Consider the following 21,688-nt stretch of genomic DNA (forward strand, 5'->3'; position numbering starts at 1 on the left):
GTGGGGGATCCAACATGGCGGCTGCGGCGACCCTGGCGATGGCGGTGGAGCCCGTCAGGACATAGTGGCGGGGAAGCGGGCACGGTCCGCACTCACGGTGGCGTCGGCGGAAACGGCGGAGGGCGGTGGAGGGAAGAAAAACGACGGAGAGCAAGAGGAAGGGCGGACAAGCAAACAACTCGGCGTAGACCGGAGCGCCGGCGCGAGCGAGGGCAGAGGGCCAGAACAGTAGGGATGGCGGAGCCACGCAGAGTAGCGTTTATTAGCCTGTCACCGGTGAGGCGGCGCGAGGCCGAGTTCGCGGGGGCCGAGCGCGAGCCCGAGTACCCTCGCGAGCCCCCCCGGCTGGAGCCGCAGCCGCCGCCGCACCGCGAGCCGGTCCGGGCGGAGCAGCCGGTCCCGCGGGAGGCTGCCCCTCGGTCGGACGCGCAGCCCCCGCCGCGGGAGAAGCCGCTCCCCCAGCGCGAGGGCAGCCGCCCCGAGCCGCCCATGGCGCTGCAGCGCGAGCCCCCGCGGCCCGAGCCGCCGCCGCCGCCGCTCCCGCAGCTTCCCTTGCAGCCTCCCCCGCCGCGGGAGGCGGCTTCCCGGCCGGAGCCGCCGCCGAGGCCGCCGAGGGAGACGGTGCGCCTGGAGCTGGTGCTCAAGGACCCGACCGACGAGAGCTGCGTGGAGTTCAGTTACCCGGAGCTGCTCCTGTGCGGAGAACAACGGGTACAGAAGCTTCCTCCCTCCTCCCCGAGACCCCGGCAGCCTCGGGACCCGTCCGCCTGCCCCAGCGGTTTGCACTTCCTGACGCCCACTCTGCGCGGCTCGGGTCGCCCTGGAGGGCGGGCTGGTGGAGGGGGCAGGGGCTGAGCGGGTGGACCAGTGGTTGGCGCTAGTTTTCCTCTGCTGCTCGGGGTGAGCCGCGGGGCCCCACCCCACCCCCTCACCCCCGGCTCCACCGACCCCCATCGTGAGCCGAAGGCCGCTCCGAGCCGGTTTTCCTCCGCACCTTTCGAAACAGCCGATTTTCCTCCTTTCTTCTTGCTTCCCACACAAATTCGGAGGGCCCTGCAAGTCGTGTGGGTGGGTTTTCCGTGTGGGGCTCCAGCTGCCCTTTCCGGTAGAAAGGAAGCGAGAGCCTTGGGGGACACGCCCCTCCTCCCAGTCGGGCCGGGGAATCGTGTCCCCTCGCGTGTCAGCCCCGTCTCCATCCCTGTGTGTTGTGCTCGGCGCTGTGGCCGCTGAGGCGCGCTGGGCAGCGTGCAGGGTTTTTCTGAATGGGAGGATTTAAAAATGATCTAGACATTTTCAGACTAAGAATTCCACTTTAAAAATGGAGGGGAAGTGTTAGTTACCTGGTTACTTGCTTTTCTCTCCTGTGTGAGTATTGGTAAGCCTTTCTCTGTTTGTTTTCTCCGGGGTTTCGTTTTGTAATTGAATGGGAAGGTGACTCTCCTGTTTCCTTTGGCACCAACTACCACTTTCTTACTTGAAAGCGTCTCATTAGTTCTTAAGTTTGAGTTGGAGGGGATTGCACCCGGCCATTGTAATTTTTGGAGAAGGATGAAAAGCACGTTAGCTTTGAATTTTTAAAAACTTGATAATGTATAGCTGTGCCTTTGACGGAACTGGTAAACAATGGAGATAGAAGAGAGGTTTGTTGGTAATTGCAATTTTTGTCATGCGTTTGTGATTTTCAGAAGTAAACTAAAAAGGGAAATGATAGAGTAACAGTAATAAGAGAATAGTTTCCCCTTGTTTAGAAGTTATGTTCTTTATTAGGTTTTGCTTTAGCACAGGTCTAGGAGACTCCAGAAATCACTTGTTTTGTTTTTATCCTCAGCTATCTATTTTTTAAAAAAAATTATTTTATTGATTTTTTACAGAGAGGAAGGAACATTGATGAGAGAGAAACGTGGATCAGTTGCCTCCTGCACACACCCGCTACTGGGGATGTGCCGGCAACCAAGGTACATGCCCTTGACCGGAATTGGACCTGGGACCCTTCAGTCCGCAGGCCGATGCTCTATCCACTGAGCCAAACTGGTCAGGGCTCAGCTCTTTTTTAAAAATATATTTTTTAATTGATTTTAGAGAAGAAGTGAGAGGGAGAGAGAGATAGAAACATCAATGATGAGAGAGAATCATTGATCGGCTGCCTCTTGCACACTGGGGATCGAGCCAGCAACCTGGGCATGTGCCCTGACTGGGAATCAAACGGTGATCTCCTGGTTCACTGGTCCACACTCATCTATTGAACCATGCGAGCTGGGCAATCCTCAACTATCTTTATAGTTGAAATGAATGACTTCTTAGTTTAAAAAATAATCATTTTAAAGTGTCACTAGATTTTCTTTATTTTATGGCCAACTAATCTTTTGATCATTATTTACAAATGCTGTTTGGTCAAATCATTACTAAATGTTTTCAACCAAAATGAATTAAGGGCAGAGATAATTTTGGTTACTTCCTCATAACATTTTGCCTATTAAGCTCATTTTAGTGCCCCTGTTACTCAAATATTATGTCACTTTTTCCCCAAAAATATTTTTGAAAATATTGGATTGCTGTATTTTTCAAATAAATTGTATTTCTTCTTCTAATTTAAGTAGGTTGCAGTTTTACTTCTTAATCTGTTATAAATTGCAGATGAAAAGCATCCTTTTTGAGTGAAAATACATCTAACATTTACTTATTACTTACAATGTGCTAGGTACAGTTGTAAGTATGGTGCATGGTTTATCTAGTTTTGTGCAGCAGAACTTCATGAGGTAGGAACCATTATCTCCATTTTACAATGGAGGACGTTAATGCATCTTTGCAGCAAAGATTTGTCAGATTTTCCTATGATTGCTTCCAATGAACATATTCATTACATAATTATAGAAAATACTTTTCTAAAATAAAGTTGTCGTAGACCCATGAAAGGAAATCCTAGGAAGAGAGATCATTAAAAAGCAAAGTGTGGACATTATAATTGGTCTGGAAAGTGATAATTCCCAAATTTGGTTTTTCTTCCCTTTAGGGGGAATCCAGTTATTTTTAGGGACGTTGTAATATTTTCTAAATAGTTTTAATTTTGAGTTATTGTAATTGAACAGCATACCATATAGCAGAGTAAGAGTGGAAAGGGGAGGAAGAGAGATCTTATAAAAGTTAAAAGAAAAAGATTCTAAAATTTTGAAATAGCCATCTATCATTGAATAAAAAAATTTTAGCTTTAGATCCTTAAGTTGATAGGTATAGGTATAAAGAATGTGTTACCTGTGAATACCATCTATATTGAGGTGTACTTAAATCATCCCCCTTCATAAATACAAAATGAACAATAAAACCCTAATTAACTGAATGCAGTATAGAATTTTTTTCTATACTCTATATTTTTTATTAATGAGGAACAGTGAAATTAAATGAGCAAATGTTGGCAAAATATGAAAATCAAAATATCCTTCCAGGTTGTCAGGACACAGGTTAGCTAAACCCCTTAACCTTTGTTACTTCTGTAGAGTATTGAGTCCTCATTAAGTGGTTCAGGATGATGACTGAGGCATTGCAATCATCTCTATCCTGAAAGATTAATTTGTTCACCATTTCTGGCTAAAGGGAAATAGTACAATTTAGGAATACATTTTGGCAGTAATTGCTACAAAAGAAAAAATGTTTTGACTCCTAGTAAACCAGAAAAACCGAACATGAATTTGTTTTGGCTTTTTTTTGTTTGTTTTTTGTTTTAATTTTATTGATTCTAGAGAGGGAGAGAGGAATAGAAATACCAGTGATGAGAGAGAATAATGGATTGGCTACCTCCTATACTCCCCCCACTGGGGATTAAGCTCACAATCAAGCCTGCAACCCTGGCATGAGACCTTCTGGTTCATAGTTCTATGCTCAGCCATTGAGCCACACGGCCGGGCTTGTTTTGGCTTTTTGTATATCCAGAAGGATTCATTGAATATTTTCTATACTAATAAGAGGGTAATATGCTAATTAGACCAGACATCTTCTGGACATCCATCCAGACATCCTTCCGGACAAAGTCATGGGGGCGGGGGCTGAGGCAGAGGCAGTTAGGGGCTATAAGGCTGGCAGGGGAGAGCAGTTAGGGGCGATAAGGCTGGCAGACAGGAAGTTAGGGGTGATCAGGCCGACAGGGGAGCAGTTAGGGGGGCAATCAAGCCAGCAGGGGAGCAGTTAGGAGCCAGTGGTCCCGGATTGCAAGAGGGATGTCCGACTGCCATTTTAGACCCGATCCCTGCAGTCAGACATCCCCCAAGGGGCCCCCCCACCCCTCCCCCCCCCACATGAATTTCATGCACCGGGCCTCTAGTTTACTATAAAAGGAAAAATGAAGATAATCGTGTTAACGTGATTATACGGTTATAGAATTCTAGAGTATTCCATTGCCTTTTGAAAAAAATGTATTTTTTTTAATTCAGAATTTTTTTTCAATTGATTTTAGAGATAGAGGAAGTCAGAGAGAGAGAAACATTAATGATAGAGAGAAACATCGATTGGCTGCCTCCTGCATACTCCTTACTGGGGATCAAACCTGAAACTTGGCATGTGCCCTGACCAGAAATTGAATTGGTGACCTCTCTGTGCATGGGAAGGTGCTCAATCAAGCTAGCCCAATGGTCGGCAAACTCATTAGTCAACAGAGCCAAATATCAACAGTACAACGATTGAAATTTCTTTTGAGAGCCAAATTTTTTAAACTATATAGGTAGGTACATTGTTATTAACTTAATTAGGGTACTCCTAAGGCTTAGGAAGAGCCACACTCAAGGGGCCAAAGAGCCGCATGTGGCTCGCGAGCCGCAGTTTGCCGACCACAGAGCTAGCCACACAGTCCAGGGCCCACTGCTTTTTATATTGCATATTTTGGTTAACATATATGAAAGATCTCCTGAAAATGGTTTTGAGTTAAGGTCAAAGAACAAAATTACTGTCTCAGTTTTGCCTGGTGGCAGTTGGTAATTTCGATATTTACTAATTTTCAGATCTTTTTCACCTGAAAAAGCATACAACTTACTTAGAGCCTTGATTATAGGTAGGGAGTTATTTCTTAACTGAAAGAAAAGTGAGTAAGTTTTGTAAAGTTATATTTGTAGATTGTCGAGTAAATATGAGATTTACTTTTGATGCCTATATAAAGTCTACGTAAGATATTTTAGAATGTCATATAAGGTGTTCTTATTTAAAAAAAAAAAAAGTGTTTGTTTGCACATGTAAAACTAGTCAGACCAGTAGTAAGACCTAATATTTGGACTTCACAGTGACATGAACAGTTTATAATGTCAAGGCATGGTGGTTGCTCACTGTCCTTAATGTCCTTAACTTTAGTCTCAACATAAGGTCATACCCTGAACATGCCTAGTATTTCTTATTTTATTATTAGTCTATTTCCTTTCGGACCATGTTTATATTTTCCATTGGTAACTCTTATAAAGGATTCTGTAGTTTATTAGTTATTATAATAATTTTAAAAATTGATTCTAAAATTATTTCCTTTAAACTTTAATGATTATCCCTTTATTCTAAAAAATGTCCTAAGTATGATGAGTTGTTTTGGATTCATCTAGTCCATTTTTTCTGTCATATTTTTTAGACTGATTATATCTCAGCCTTTGTATCCAGAATGAAGTGTCTCAATTTCACAGTTTGCACATATTTGTCCTTTGTGCATTTTTTGCTTGCCCTTCAGGGTTAACCAAATCTCTATCCAGTATTTCAAATTTTCACGTACTTTCATTATTAATTACTTGAGATGCTACTTCAATAAAAACATGTAGCCTCCCTTTTTTTAAAAATATTAACTTTCTAGTCAATTGTTTTGTAGCTCTTTGTTTTGGCTTTTTTGTATATTGAAAAGCCATATGTATGAAATGTTTCTGTTAAAATAGTAAACTTTAGTAAAAGATGTTATTTATTTTTTAGTTTGTTTTGTTTATTTATACTTTGTTTTGGTAAAAATGGAAAATGTGGGATCCTAGCTGTGTATGATTAATACATATTATAATAAACTTTCACTCTCCCTTGCTAGAAGTAAACTGTAATGTTTTCTATTTGCAGTTTTTTCGCTTTTCTAGCTTTGTTTAAAAGTGAAATATATTCCCTGATTGGATATCCGTTGACAGGATGTAGGCGATGTAGAGGTTGATGCTGGGCCTCAGCAGAAAGCCAAAGCATCTATAGATAACCTAGTGATAACACAGGGCAGATAATTAAATGCTGACTCTAAATTAATAACCTAGAGATTCCTTTAGAAGCATTTCCTGACCAAAGCAGTTAATCTTTGTTGGTACAATCTCAAACTATAGTTATAAGTAGGTTTTTGTGTGTTTTTTTAAAATATATTTTATTGATTTTTTTACAGAGAGGAAGGGAGAGGGATAGAGAATTAGAAACATCGATGAGAGAGAAACATCGATAAGCTGCCTCCTGCACACCCCCTACTGGGGATGTGCCTGCAACCAAGGTACATGCCCTTGACTGGAATCGAACCTGGGACCCTTCAGTCCACAGGCTGACGCTCTATCCATTGAGCCAAACCGGTCAGGGCAGGGTTTTTATTTTTACCTAATTTTCTTACAGTTCTTTTGCCTTCTTTTGAATGGGGTGACCATACAATCATTTTACAGAAGCGACAGTTTGCATTGTTAAGTTCTTATCCGCCAAAAAAAATTTATAATGTATAAAAATCAGTTAAAACTGTAAATATTTTTTATTACAAACCAACATTTCTTTCTAGTTTTTTTTAATGCTTTTAACTTATTATTTGTTAATATTTGGAAAAAATGATTCTCATTATTAAATTTAAGGATATATATTCAACTCTGATTGAATTAATACTAATACTTCTATTTCTTTTCCCACTCACATTGAATCAGAAGAAGCCCATTCACACAGAAGACCCATTTAATGATGAGCATAAAGAGAGGCAAGAAGTGGAAATGTTGGCTAAGAAGTTTGAAATGAAATATGTGAGTATAATAAAGTGTTTCACCTAGGTAATTTTATCCTATTGGCCTATTTTCTTTCTGTGATCGGTTGAGAGAGCATATAATATCCATTGGCCACCTTATCTTGTTCTCATAAATTGAATCAAAATAAATGGTTATAGATAGTCAAATAAACATTCTAATATTATTTTATTCCTTCTAGAGTCAGGCAGTTTGCTTAACATACATTAATTCCAATCCTTATAACAAAACTACAAGGTAAGTGGTATTGACCACATTTTATAGATGGAGAAACTGAGGCTCTGAGCTCAAGGTTAAGGAACTGATCTAAGGTCACCTGGTGGCAAGAACTGGGCTGCATATCAAGATCTGTCTGGCTTGAATCCTTTCCCTTTCCACTGCCATTGAGAATGCTACTTTAATGTCCTTGGTGTAGTAGTTCTCAACCCTTCCTGCCTCTTCAGGGGTTAAGAGAATAAATGTGTGTACTTCTAGGCCCCTGAGATCAGAATTAGAAGCAGCATGACATTTTTTGGAAAGTGTTTTGTTTACCTTAAAATTTTATGTACTTCTAATATTCTGTGCCACAGTAGATTGTTTCCTTTTTGTAGCAAAGCTTTTCTTTTTATTGCAGTTATTAGTGAAAGTTGCACTTCAAACTGAAGCTAAGCAAAATTAAAACCATAAGTTTTTTTAAAATCAAGGATTAAAAACAAATATAAGTCTGGCCAGTGTGACTCAGTGGTCAACCCATGTAACAGGAGGTCCTGGTTTGATTCCCCGTCAGGGCACATGCCTAATACCCCGTAGGGGATGTGCAAGAGGCAGCCATTCGATGTTGATGTTTCTCTCTTATCAAAGTTTCCTATCTCTCCCTTTCCCTCCCTCTCTCTCTCAAAAACTCAGTGAAAACATATTTAATCAAACAAATACAACATACAAAGAGAGGTTTTTCTCTCTTTTTTTAAAAGTTGCATGGTATTCCATTGTATGGACATACCACAATTTATTTAACCAATCCCCAAATGATTTAGTTTTCCAAAAACCTGCTCTTGTAAATGGTGCTATAGTAAATTATTAGTAGCATGGCATTAAGTCTTGCTGGGGAGTCCTTGGATAGTACTTGACAGAGAAAAATAAGTGTTCTGAAATTAGTTGATGTGTAAAGTTAAGTTTCCACTCATTGGTGTATATCCAGGCATTGTCATTGTGCAGGGATAAAATGTTGCTCTTGTTCTAATCCAAATTAAGGGGCTGTATTTCTTTTCTAGATTTTTATTTTACCTACTTACTCTCTGATTTTCATTCCCCACCTCCGGAGGAAGTGAGAGGGAGAGAGAGAGAAAAACATCCTATCTAATAATAGACAAACATGGTAATTGACCATACCTTCGCTACGCCTCCCATTGGCTAATCAGCACGATATGCAAATTAACTGCCAACAAATATGGCGGCTAATTTGCGTACTGCAGGCAGGATGAGCCAGTGCGAGCCGCCATCCGGGCCCCCGTGTGCCGCCTAAGCCCCGCCGCCAGCTGGGACCTCCGTGTGCGGCCCTGGGCAGTGGGGCTTGATGGTGCCAACGCGCCACCTATGCCCCGCCCCCAGCTGGGACCTCTGTGTGTGGCCCTGGGCGGCAGGACCCTGCGGCCGTGATCGTGATCGGAAAGCCGGGCCACAGGCAAGGCAGTACCGCGGGACCCAGGAGCCGCCTTGCCTGCGGCCCGTGATTGTGATTGGAAAGCCGGGCCGCAGGCAAGGCGGCCCCCTGGAACCCAGGAGCCCGTCGGCGAGGTCTGCAGGCAAAATAGCGATCAAGCTATGAGGGGGAGAGTAGGGGGCGCAAGGAGCTACAGGAGCAGCTCTGGCCAGAGACTGAACACTCCCGCTGGAGCGAGGAGCAAAGACTGAAGGCTCCAGCCGCAGCGAAGACTGTGTCCAGAGCGAAGATGGAAGGCTGTGGCCAGAGTGAAGGTCTGGGTCCTGAGTGCCAGAGGAAAGCTGGTGCTGGCAGCCAGGGGAAAGAGGGCCTATTGCACGAATCTTTGTGCAATGGGCCTCTAGTCAATGATAAGAGAGAATCATTGATTGGCTGCCTCCTGCAGGATCCCTACTGGGGATCGAGCCCACAACCTGGGCATGTGCCCTTGACCGGAATCGAACCTGGGACCCTTCAGCCTGAAGGCTGACACTCTAGCCATTGAGCCAAACTGGCTAGGGCTGATTTTCATTCTAAGTAAAGATTTAAAATGCCTTTCCTCACAGCCAATCAATGATTCATCATTGGTGTTTCTCTATCTCTCCCTACCCCTTCTTCTCTGAAAGCAATAAAAAAAAATTTTTAAATGGTGAGGATTAACAAAAAGTAAAATAAATAAATAAAATGCCATGCCTCATGAAGGCTTTATGTGCATAAACCTAAAAGGGCACGTAGAAGAGGTAACCGATTGATGTTTCTCTTTCTCCCTCCTTTCTCTCTAAAATCACTAAATATATCCTTGGGTGAGGATTAAAAACAAGAAAATCATTAAGCTAAAACAAAGATTTTTATTGGTGCTTAGGGGTAGCAAATTCAGATGTCTATATGTATTTTTATATTTTTAAGTAAAAAAAAAATCTTAAATATTATATGTAAAATCATGTTAACCCTCTAAAGTTAGCTTTTCTTTTTCTAATTATTTTTTCAGCTGATGAGAAAAAAAAGGCTTAATTCTTTAAGGTTTATAAACACAAAACTTATATCCCTAGCTACTTTTTCTTATTTTTGTTTCCTTCATATTACAATTTAAATGTCTTTGTCATTATATCTGAAAATTAATGAAGGCTGTTTCTAGCCTTTGTTTCTTGAAATGAAAGATGAGTTATTTATTAAATTTTGTGTATAAATAATGAAGTATTGAGCATTTACACTGGACGCAAAATGCAGCATAACAGTTGCCGTCTCCTGGAAAATCTTTCAAAATAATTGGTAAGACAAGAGATATGTATGATATACAAATGCAGTGCCAAGCAGTTCCATAGAAATGAATGACTTTCCTTTGGGGATCTGAAAGTGAATGAAGGGCCAGTTCTGTTCTTGAAATCAGAATGAATTTTGTAGACTTTGGTGCAGAGTCATTGAATGGATACTTCCAGTCTCCTGTTGAACCACGTTTCTCTGTAATCCCTGAATAGCTTTTGTACCCTTTGTAGGACAGTAGTAGATGAGAGGCAGTAGAGGCAGTGTATTGTAATGGAAGGAGCCACAGGACTTACGAGTTAACACAACTGGATTCTGAGCCTATCTATGCCATATTAACTAGGGTGACCTTAGTGAAGGCTCTTGTCTTTTTTATGCTTTGGTATCTGTGAGGGGCAATAAGATCTGCCTAGCCAACCTTACAGCACAAGGGTTTTATCAACATCAGATTAAAAATTAGAATATTAACTCTAGCTGGTTTGGCTCAGTGGATAGAGTGTTGGCCTATGGACTGCAGGGTCCCAGGTTTGATTCCAGTCAAGGACGTACCTTGGTTGCAAGCTCAATACCCAGCCCTGGTTGGGGCACATGCGGGAAGCAACCAATTGATGTGTCTCTCTCACAGCAGTGTTTCTCTCGCTGTCTCTACCTCTCCCTTCCACTCTCTCTAAAAATCAATGGAAAAATATCCTTGGGTGAGGATTAACAAACAAACAGAAAAAGAATATTAGTATGTGAAATATTGGAAGTGCTTTCTAACTGTGAAATACTTTTTAGTCATGCAAACATATCACTCTTGTGAAGAACTACTCTTTTATTCTGTACATGTCCTAAGTGCTTTTTAACATAAGGATCTATGGGATTTTAACCTCTGTTAATTGAATACCCCACTGATTTTGATCTTTTAGCTCAGGCATTCTATTCCAAATGGCCTTTCAGTCACTTTTAACTGATTCTTCTTAACTATTGTGGTCTTCTTAAAGACCACAACAAATTATTTGGAACCTTTTAAGAAAATCATCACACTAAAAGTGACCTGGGAGAAGATAACTTGTCCAGTGTAGGTGCTCACAAAAGATCACTCTTAAAAAGCAAACAAAAATCTTTATTGACTTAGTTTACTGTCCTATCGTTTAGGAGTAGCAAATCCTCATGTCCCCATGATTTTTGCTGCTCAATCAGTGAAGTAGGCCAGATGGATAATAAATGTGGGCAATTGTCAGAAATAGCAGATAGCACGTGCCCCATCTAAGGACCAGCTGCTACTCAGCTCCATCCCTTTGTTACTCTGTAGGAACTTGGGCTTAGGTTCCTCTATATCTCATTTATTTGTTTATTTATTTACTAGAGGCCCGGTGCACAAAAATTTGTGCACTCGGGGGGGAAGGAGGGGTCCTTCAGCCTGGCCTGTGCCCTCTCGCAGTCTGGGACCCGTCAGGAGATAACGACCTGCTGGCTTAGGCCTGCTCCCACGTGACAGAGGGCAGGCCCAATCCCTAGGTGCAGCCCCTGGACGGGCTTAGAGCAGGGCCGATTGGGGAGTTGGGGCGCCGCCCCATCATACACAGAGCAGGGCAGATTGGGAGGTTGTGATGCCACCCTCAGTCACGCTCAGGGTAGGGCCAATTGGGGGGTTGGGGCACCTTCCCCTGTCACACTCAAGGCAGGGTCGATGGGGAGGTTGTGGCGCCACCCCCTGTCACGCACAGAGCAGGGCTAATCAGGGGGTTGGGGCGCCGCCACTCTCACACTCAGGACAGGGCTGATGGGGAGGTTATGGCTCTACCCCATCACACACAGAGAAGGGCCCATGGGGGGGGGGGTGTTGGGGAGCTCCCCCCATCAGGCACAGAGCAGGGCTGCTCAGGGGGTTGGGGCCCCGCCCCCTGTCACGCTGATCCCGTTGCCGGGAGGCATATTACCCTTTTACTATATAGGGTAGAGGCCTGGTGCATGGGTGGGGCTGGCTGGTTTGTCCTGAAGGGTGTCCTGGATCAGGGTGGGGGTCCCCACTGGGGTGCCTGGCTAGTCTGGGTGAGGGGCTGAGGGCTGTTTTCAGGCTGGGAGTGACTGAAGTTCCCAACCGCTCCTTTTTTTTTTTATTTTATTCTGGGCCAGCTTTACCTTGAGACTTGGCTCCCGCTGTTAGGCCTCCCTCCGGTGCTGAAAGTAGGTTTCTGGCCTTTGCATACAATGTTGCGAATCTGCTGGCTAAAGTCTGGAGGTATTTGTTACAATGTTTCTTAAACTGCCAGCTCAGAGGCCTGCAGCCTCCGGCGGAATGTTGGTTTCCTCCAACGATCCTCCGTCACTGAGGCAACCAAGCCTCATGTTACTTTCAAGCTGCCTGGCTGCCGGCCGCCATCTTGGCTGACAGTTAATTTGCATATCTCGCTGATTAGCCAATGAAAAGGGTAGCGGTCGTACGCCAGTTACCATGTTTCTCTTTTATTAGTGTAGATTATGTTTTTACTGACTGTATTGGGGTGACATTTGTTAATAAAATTCTATATGTTCCAGGTGTAAAATTCTTTAATACATCTGTATATTGTATAGTGTATTCGCCACCCCAAGATAATCTCTTTAACATTTCTTATTTATTTATTTACTTTATTTTTAAAATATTGATTTCAGAGAGGAAGAGAGAGATAGAAACATCAGTGATGAGAGAGAATAATTGATCGGTTGCCTGTGCATGCTCCACAATGGGGATCAAGCCTGCAAACCAGGCATATGCCCTATGAACCATGGTTCATAGGTCGATGCTCAACCACTGAGCCATGCCGGCTGGGCTGTTTATAACTTTAATGTTGAAAGAACATCTCTTTCTTTTAAATATTGGTTTCTAATTAGAACACCTACTGGGCCAAACACAATTCAACTGTGGGTCATTTCTCAAAGCCTGGTTTGAGATGTTGGTGAACTTGCTTTACTATTTTTTTCCTAATATATTTAACTCACCAGTCCATCTACTTTTACATTTTGCCCTTTTTCCTCTGTGAGCAGAGTGGTTGGTGGTATATGTGGGTGGATATGCCATTTCCATTGTGGAGGAGAATGTGTTTGTAAGAAGTTTCAGAGAACTGAGCAAGTTAAATTCAATTGGGAGTTTCCAGATTTGGGCAAAGATAACTGGTGATGTTAGTGAATGCTGTGGTTGGAGGAAGACCTGAGTGTTAAGTTTATAGGCTTTTTGTGGTATTTCACATGTGTAGCTATTGCTTGTGCTGGAGAGGAATTGCATGAAGTGGAAGAGGCTACCACTTAAGGGAGAAGGGAAGGATAACCTAGATAGGATGTGTCCTTTCTCTTGTGGCAGTTGCTTGGGGTAGAAGGATTGAGACAGTAGTTGAAAAGCAGTGATAGAAATTACAGGGAGTAGAAACTGGTTAGAGGAGCACCCAGTATTGAATAGTTTGTGGTTTTCTTTTCCCTTTCTGTCCTATATTTATTGTCTATGTCCTATTTCCTGTTGTGTGGCTTTTTTAGGTGATGTGGCAGTGCATAGTCAGCATCGATTGCTAAATTTTTGGGGGCTGGGGGGAAGGGGTATTATAACCTAGTGATTACTAAATTGATTGTTGTACATAAATCTTATTAAATAACTAGGTCCAACTTTTGACATCTCGATGGGCTCCAAATTTGTATTGGTTACTGTAGGAGGGAAGCAGGATACAGTTTAAATAGGCCCCCTGCCTTCCTTGTTGACAGTTTTTGTTTTATTTGTTTGTTGTTGGTTTTTTATATATAGTTTTGTATATGTTTATTTTTATTGATTTCAGAGAGAGGAAGGAAGAGGGAAAGAGATAGAAACATCAATGATGAGAGAGAACCTTTGACCTCGTGATTCATGAGTCAATGCTCAACCACTGAGCCACACCGGCCAGGTCTTATTCTCAGTTTTAAGTCTCCAAATATTTAGGCTAAATATCCTAGTTTCCAATTCAGTTTTTAGATAGTTTCTAGGTTGAGTTTGCTTTTTCTGGGGCCATGTATATTCTTGAACAGGGAATGAGGTTGAGTTTGATGGGTGTAGATTTGTTTCTAAGCCTTCTAGGGCAGATGGTTAGAAGATTTCTTTCTGTGGGTTTTTTTTCCTCACTCTGTTACCCAGCCATCTTTAAAGGTCATGCTATCCTAGAATTGGATATAAACTCTGTAATCTAAATAGAAGTGTGTAGCACAATAATTGGTGCCTAGCAGGGGTTGAGTTAAGACTATTTGAATCTGAATGACTCTCTGAATAGGAAGATATGTATTCTGCCTGGCATTTATTAGTACTTATGAAATCACATTATGACTTTAAAATCTACTTACTATACTGCGTAGACTTTGAATACCAAATTTGATGCTTAATTCTATGTGATTTTGGACTCTCAGAGCCTAGTAGCTTCATATTTATTTTAAAGAAAAGATAATATATTTGATGGTATGAGAGTAATTTCTGAATAATCTTATAAATAAAAGTTGATCAAATGGAAGTAACATTGTTTTTACTAAAAAACAAAATCTTTCTCTATATAAAAGGCTAATATGCTAAGTGTCCCTCCCTCCATCCAACTGGTTGCTGTGATGCACACTGACCACCAGGGGGCAGATGTTCAATGCAGTGATGCACCCCAAAACCAAGAAGAGGGAGCCCGATTCCTCACAGGGCCGCGTGATTCCATCTTCAGCCATGGATTATGTTGTTGCTGGGGCACTGTCGGCCCCAAATCTGGTTTACTGCATACTTGCATTTGTGTTCCACACCCTGTATGACAGCAACTTTGCAGAGTGCCCTTTTGCACTCCGGGACCCCTTGTGTGATGTCAGCTGGTTTGAGCCCGGTCCCCACAGGTCAGGCTGAGAGACCCCGCTCACTCCACAGATGCCTTTTGAGCCACAGTGCCACCCCAGGTGTGGCCAGCCTGGGAGGGACCGCAGGAGGTTGGCTCCAGGGCATGTCCAGCCCGTCTCGCCCAGTCCCACCCCACCAGCCACCTTCTAATTAATTTCCTTTCAATGTGCACAAATCCGTGCACCGGGTCACTAGTATATTCATAAAAAGTCTCAAGTAAGTGTGTGTGTGTGTGTGTGTCTTTTGTCTTTTAAAACTGACTGTCCAGCCCTAGCCGGTTTGGCTCAGTGAATAGAACGTCAGCCTACAGACTGAAGTGTCCTGGGTTCAGTTCCGGTGAAGGGCACATGCCCAGGTTGTGGGCTCAATCCCCAGTAGGGGATGTGCAGGAGGCAGCTGATCAGTGATTCTCTCTCATCATTGATGTTTCTATCTCTCCCTCTCCCTTCCTCTCTGAAATCATTAAAAAAAATTTTAAAAAAACAACAGACTTTGTCCAGAGAGGTTTTTGTTGTTGTTTGTTTTTTTTAAATATATTTTTAGTATATTTTTATTTATTTCAGAGAGGAAGGGGGAGGGAGGGAGGGAGGGAGAGAGAGAGAGATATGAATGATAAGAAAGACTCATTGATCAGCTGTCTCCTGTACGCTCCCTACTGGGGATTGAGCCTGCAATCTGGGTATGTGCCCTGACTGGGAATCAAACTGTGACCTGGTTTATAGGTTGACATCAACCACTGAACCACACCAGCCAGGTCAGAGAGGTTTTAAAGAATGGTAATATCTTAAAATAACTATATGATTTCCAATGAGTGACTTCTTTATAGTAAGTACCACTCAACTGAGTGGAAAGGATATGTTTAATAAAAGTCCATAATAATTATGGATTTTTTTTTAATGCCCACAAATATGGGACTGACACAAGTGGGTGTTATAAAGCGCTTATGCATTCTTTCTGGGAGTTTTAAGAATTCTATCATTTACTCACATTATTAGTTGATCATTCACACTTGCTGAGGGGTTACAACTTTTTTGGGAACTTCCTTGACTGGTTTTCCTGTTTGTTTTGACCTTATGTTGTGTCTGCTCACTAAGGATCAACTTGGAAGGGCTTCAGGTAAAGCAGTTTGGGTAAACTTCTTACCACACCAGCAAAATAAATTCTACTTACAAAGCACAAGTAACAGTGTTAGTTTCTATAGACCAACAACAGTATGATATTACAATACAATAAAACTAATAACATTTTAAAACAAACTGAAGGGGGATGTTAAAAAGGACAAGAAAGAATTCTCAACTCAAATAATAGTTTCTTTATTGCAGTTATTGATGGTAACCACTTGTCATGACTTGCCCTTTTAATTCCTTGGCCTCTTTGAGCTGAATAACTCTCTTCAACTTCCGTAAATCCCTTAGGAATAATTGAGAATCAGCAGTTTTAGGGTATCTGGGGGGAAGGCCCTGTATCCATAAGTGGTGATTATAGAAATCTGGGTGTTACTATTTCTGGGCTGTGAAATCGGCTCTTGGCTCTCTTTCCATTGATTTAAATCTCTACTATTTCTTGTTGATAGGTTAAGAAAATCAGCAAAGGTGGAGAAAGATTAGGTTGTGATAGGACTGGGACAAATAGGGAAGCCTTGTGCCCAGGGGGTATTTTCTTCTCAATTGTAAGACTGGATCTTAGCAGTTAGTGTCATGCTTGACCTGTCGTCCATAGGTGATAAATGGATGTTGGTTATTAATTAGATTTCTTATTTCCTGGAAGCAGTAAGGGGTCCTGTACCAAGACTATCTTGTTTATGTGTTTTCCAGCTTAGTGTTACAGTGTAATCAGGCTGCATTGGCTTGAAACACTGAATATCAAGTTAAGCAGGTACTAATGACTCAGTAAGTAATTTTCTTCTGAGTCATAGTCAACTAATACCCTAGGGGAATAATCTTAAAGGGGTTCCTTCATTTTAGATGTAGCAAAAATTTAAGGTTTTTTTTTCAATTTGGAAAATCTGTATATATAAAAGGTTAATATGCAAAGTGTCCCCTCAGGAGTTTGGGAGAATGGGAGTTCGATCGCTTGCTATGACATGTGATGGCAGAGCGCTGAGGGAGCAAGGGAAGGAGGAGGTGGGGAGGCAGGGAACCTGATAGGCCCTGATTGCAGGCCAAGCTTAGGGACCCTACCTGTGCACAAATTTTGTGCACTGGGCCTCTAGTACATTTTATATAGATATATTTTTAAATATATTTTATTTACTTTTTACAGAGAGGAAGGGAGAGGGATAGAGAGTTAGAAACATCAGTGAGAGAAACATTGATCAGCTGCCTCCTGCACACCTCCTACTGGGGATGTGCCCACAACCAAGGTACATGCCCTTGATTGGAATCGAACCTGGGACCCTTCAGTCCACAGGCCAGTTAGGGCTTTATATTTTTATAAGATGTATTTATTATGTAAACTGTTAACATCGACCACAGAGATCCAGAGAATTTATCAAGTAAGACTTTGATTCTGCTGCAAGGAATATTCTTGTTAAGGATGCTGAAAAGGCACTTCAAAATAAGTGGTAGGGAAGACACTATAAAATAATCCTTTGCCAATCTATTTTGAGTTACTTTAGTGTAATGTTAATATTTATGAATTAACTGGTTTGTGCCTTTTTTGCAACTGTCAGAAGTTTGGTTCCAGTTTATACCATTTGCACTGGAATCGAACCTAGGACTCTTGAGTCCACAGGCCAACACTCTATCCACTGAGCCAAACTGTCCGGGGTGGCATAACCACTCTTAATGGCTTGATGATTATCCTTCCAGAGCTTTTTAAAATGCATGTGTGCTTACATATATGCTCTCTTGCACCTAAAAATTTCTTTCAATTACCTGAGTAACACATGAATACTTTCCTGTTATTAAAAACAAATTCAAGTAATACATATTAAGCCAAAGTTTTTCTTTACCACTGTCTCCAATTATATCCTTTTTCATTGCTAATAACCATAGTTATCTGCTTATTATGATTCTTTGCGCATTTTATATATATGCTAGAGGACCGGTGCCCGGATTCGTGCACTGGTGGGGTCCCTTGGCCTGGCCTGCGGAGATCGGGCTGAAACTGGCTCTCCAACACCCCCCAAGGGGTCCTGGATTGCGAGAGGGCATAGGCCAGACCAAGGGACCCCACCGGTGCAAGATCGGGGCTGGGGAGGGACCATGGGAGGGCTCCAGGGCGTGTCCGGCCCATCTCACCCAGTCTGGATAGGCCAGACCCCAGTAGCAAGCTAACCTGCTGGTTGGAGCATCTGCCCCCTGGTGGTCAGTGCGCATCATAGCAACTAGTCAAATGATCAGACACTTAGCATATTAGGCTTTTATGATATAGGACTAGAGGCCTGGTGCACAAAAATTTGTGCACTTGGGGGGAAAGGGGGTCCCTCAGCCCGGCCTGTGCCCTCTTGCCGTCTGGGACCCCTCGGGAGATAACGACCTGCTGGCTTAGGCCTGCTCCCAGGTGGCAGAGGCAGGCCCAATCCCTAGGTGCAGCCCCCTGGTCAGGCTCAGAGCAGGGCTGATTGGGGAGTAGGGGCGCCGCCCCCTGTCATGCACAGAGCAGGGTGGATCGGGAGTTTGCGATGCCACCCTCAGTCACGCTCAGGGTAGGGCCGATTGGGGGGTTGGGGCACCGCCCCCTGTCACACTCAAGGCAGGGTCGATGGGGAAGTTGCGGCGCCACCCCCTGTCATGCACAGAGCAGGGCCCATCAGGGGGTTGGGGCGCCGCCACTCTCATACTCAGGGCAGGGCCGATGGGGAGGTTATGGCTCTACCCTGTCACACACAGAGCAGGGCCCATGGGGGGAGGGGGGTTGGGGCGCCGCACCCTGTCACACACAGAGCTGCAGGGCGATCAGGGGGTTGGGGAGCTCCCCCCTATCAGGCACAGAGCAGGGCTGATCAGGGGGTTGGGGTGCCTTCCCCTGTCACGAACAGAGCAGGGTTGATAGGGAGGTTATGGTCCCGCCCCCTGTCACACACAGAGCCACAGGGCGATCAGGGGGTTTGGGCGCTGCCCCCTGTCACGCTGATCCCGGTGCTGGGAGGCCTCTCAGCTCCGCTGATCCCGGTGCTGGGAGGCATATTACCCTTTTACTATATAGGGTAGAGGCCTGGTGCACGGGTGGGTGCTGGCTGGTTTGCCCTGAAGGGTGTCCTGGATCAGGGTGGGGGTCCCCACTGGGGTGCCTGGCCAGTCTGGGTGAGGGGCTGAGGGCTGTTTTCAGGCTGGGGGTGACTGAAGCTCCCAACTGCTCCTTTTTTTCTTTTTTTTTTTTTTTTTATTCTGGGCCAGCTTTAGCTTTGAGGCTTGGCTCCAGCTCTTAGGCCTACGCTGCTGAAAGTAGGTTTCTGTCCTTTGCTTACAATGTTGCGATCCTGCTGGCTGAAGCCCGGCTGACTAAAGAAGGTTTCTGGGGTTTTCTTTAGCTTCTGTATTTGTTACATAGTTGCTTAGAGTTGCAGCTCAGAGGCCTGCAGCGGCAGGCGGGGACCGTTGGTTTCCTCCGTCACTAAAGCAAGCAAGCCTCATGTTAGTTTCAAGCTGCTTGGCTGCCGGCCGCCATCTTGGCCGGCAGTTAATTTGCATATTGCCCTGATTAGCCAATGGGAAGGGTAGCGGTTGTACTCCAATTACCATGTTTCTCTTTTATTAGATAGGATTATTATTTTAAATCTTTATTGTTTGAAGTATTACATATGTCCCCCTTTTCCTTCTTTGCCCCCCTCCAGCTCGCCCCCACCCCTCGCCTTCACCACCCTATTGTCTGTGTTCATGGCTTATGCATATATGTATACAAGGTCTTTGATTACCTCCCACCCACCCACCCTCCCCTCCCTTCCCTCTGAGATTCCACACTCTGTTCCATACTTCCATGTCTCTGGATCCACCCTGTATAGCAAATGTCTGTGTGAGAAAGATGACCTCACAGGAAACTGGGGTGTCTGCCTTGTGAGCTCTTACCCGAGCCCCCATCCTGACTTCTGCTCACACAGCTCCACTCCTCTCTGCCCTCCCTCTGTTGGAGCACAAGGTGGGTGGCTGCACACGGAATTTCCTGCATTGGCCCTTTAAGAGGGTGCCTGCATTTCCAGCCATCTCTCTACAGGCAACAACCCCACTGCTTTTCACAGCCAGATGTTATGTGGGTACCCTTCTCAGTTCTGTTGTTCTCTGGTGGGGGACCCAGCTTGGGGATTACACCCCAGAGTTCTCCATGGCAACCCCCCACAGCTGAGATATCTCTCCGGAACTTCAGTTGCTGTCTGTGGAAGTCTGGCCAGCCCTTTCATGCCTCTGCTCCTCCTACCATTCTCTATCTTGGTCTCCACTTTCGGTCCTCGGTTATCAGGGTTCTCTCAAACGAGTCTTCAGTTGATTATTCAGGAAGTCTTTCTTTATTTTAGTTGTAATTGCAGTTTGTTCTGGGAGCATGTTGGTGCAGCATCCATTTACTCCCCTGCCATTTTTAATCTTCCATTGATTTTTAGAGAGTGAAATGGATGGGTGGGGGAAGAAAGAAATATTGATGTGAGAGACATAATCAATTAGTTGCCTCTGTACCCCAGGTAAATGCCCTTGACGGGGAATCAAACCTGCAACCATTCTGTGTGGGCTGACACTGCCACAGCAGCACTGGCCAGGGCAACCATGTTTTTTGTTTGTTCTTTTAAATATATTTTTATTGATTTCAGAGAGGAAGGGACGTGGGGGAGAGGTAGAAACATCAATGATGAGAATCATTGATTGGCTGCCTCCTGCATGTCCCCTACTGGGGATTGAGCCCACAACCAGGCATGTGCCCTTGACCTTCAGTCCGAAGGCCAACGCACTATCCACCGTGCCAGACCAGCCATTTTCTTTTTTTTCAGGGCAACCATGTTTTAAAGTGACTATTACATTGAATGGATGTGTCATACATAGTATGTACAATTTATACCTTCATCCTTGTTATGGTACTATAATTGATAAAATACTGAGTAAAGATCTTAAGTTTGTATGATCCTTTTTGAGATTAATACAGTTATAATTAAGTAAAGCTCTAGACATTTTGTTTACTGTCATTGATTAGACCATTGGTCCTCAACCTTCTGGCCCTTTAAATACAGTTCCTCATGTTGTGACCCAACCATAAAATTATTTTTGTTGCTACTTCATAACTCTGTTGCTACTGTTATGAATCATAATGTAAATATCTGATATGCAGGATGGTCTTAGGCGACCCCTGTGAAAGGTTGTTCGACCGCCAAAGGGGTCGAGACCCACAGGTTGAGAACCACTGGATTAGACTCATTTACTTATTTAACCATTTTCTGCATATATTAGGTTATTATGGTCTCAGAATTATTAAAAACAACTAATGTTTCCTGTGGTAACTGCTGGTTTCCTTGACTAGACTTAAATGTTCCTAAATTTCCAATTATACATAAGTTATTTGTACTTCTGCATATGGCTGATTCTGCCTATTACAATAGAAGCTATTTGGGTTTTGTTGTTGTGGGTTTTTCAGTTTTCCTAGGTCAATCTCATAGGCAGCTAGTGCCTAAACAAAAAAATATGTTAGGACAGCAAAAAAGATCATTGTGATTTCAGTTGAAAGCACCAAGGAGAAAGGATTTAAAACTCGGGTTGAGCTGTGAAGGTGGGAGAATTTAAAGAGGATTAAGAGATTATTGCAAATAAGGGGAAAGAATGAGGAAAGATAAGCGATGTGTTTGGCTGAGTGGATAGATTGAATGGATCAAAGTGTTTAAGATGGAAAATTTTAAGAAAAAAGTTGGGAAGTTAGTTTTGAGTCAACATGTAGAAAACATTTTATTAATGGCATAGTAAGGGTTTTAGATTTAGCTTATAATAGGTAGATTGTTTCTAAAGTATTTTGAGCAGGGGAATGATA

The 21,688-nt window shown here is 43.5% G+C and overlaps 1 protein-coding gene across 2 annotated transcripts in view; it reads left to right on the forward strand.

Annotated features, from left to right (window-relative positions):
- UBN2 (ubinuclein 2) overlaps positions 1 to 21,688 on the forward strand; it is an 81,535-nt gene continuing 59,847 nt past the window's right edge. Inside the window, exons 1-2 of one of the 2 annotated variants that reach the window (XM_081102457.1) lie at positions 1 to 711; positions 6,876 to 6,968. In XM_081102457.1, coding sequence (XP_080958583.1) covers positions 235 to 711; positions 6,876 to 6,968 — 570 coding nt within the window. In that variant the 5' untranslated portion in view covers positions 1 to 234. The remainder of the gene's footprint in view (positions 712 to 6,875; positions 6,969 to 21,688) is intronic. The other variant, XM_081102458.1, reaches the window with a different exon arrangement.

Source organism: Myotis nattereri, assembly GCF_964212035.1.
Source record: "Myotis nattereri genome assembly, chromosome: 11".
In the NCBI taxonomy this organism is placed as follows: domain Eukaryota; kingdom Metazoa; phylum Chordata; class Mammalia; order Chiroptera; family Vespertilionidae; genus Myotis; species Myotis nattereri.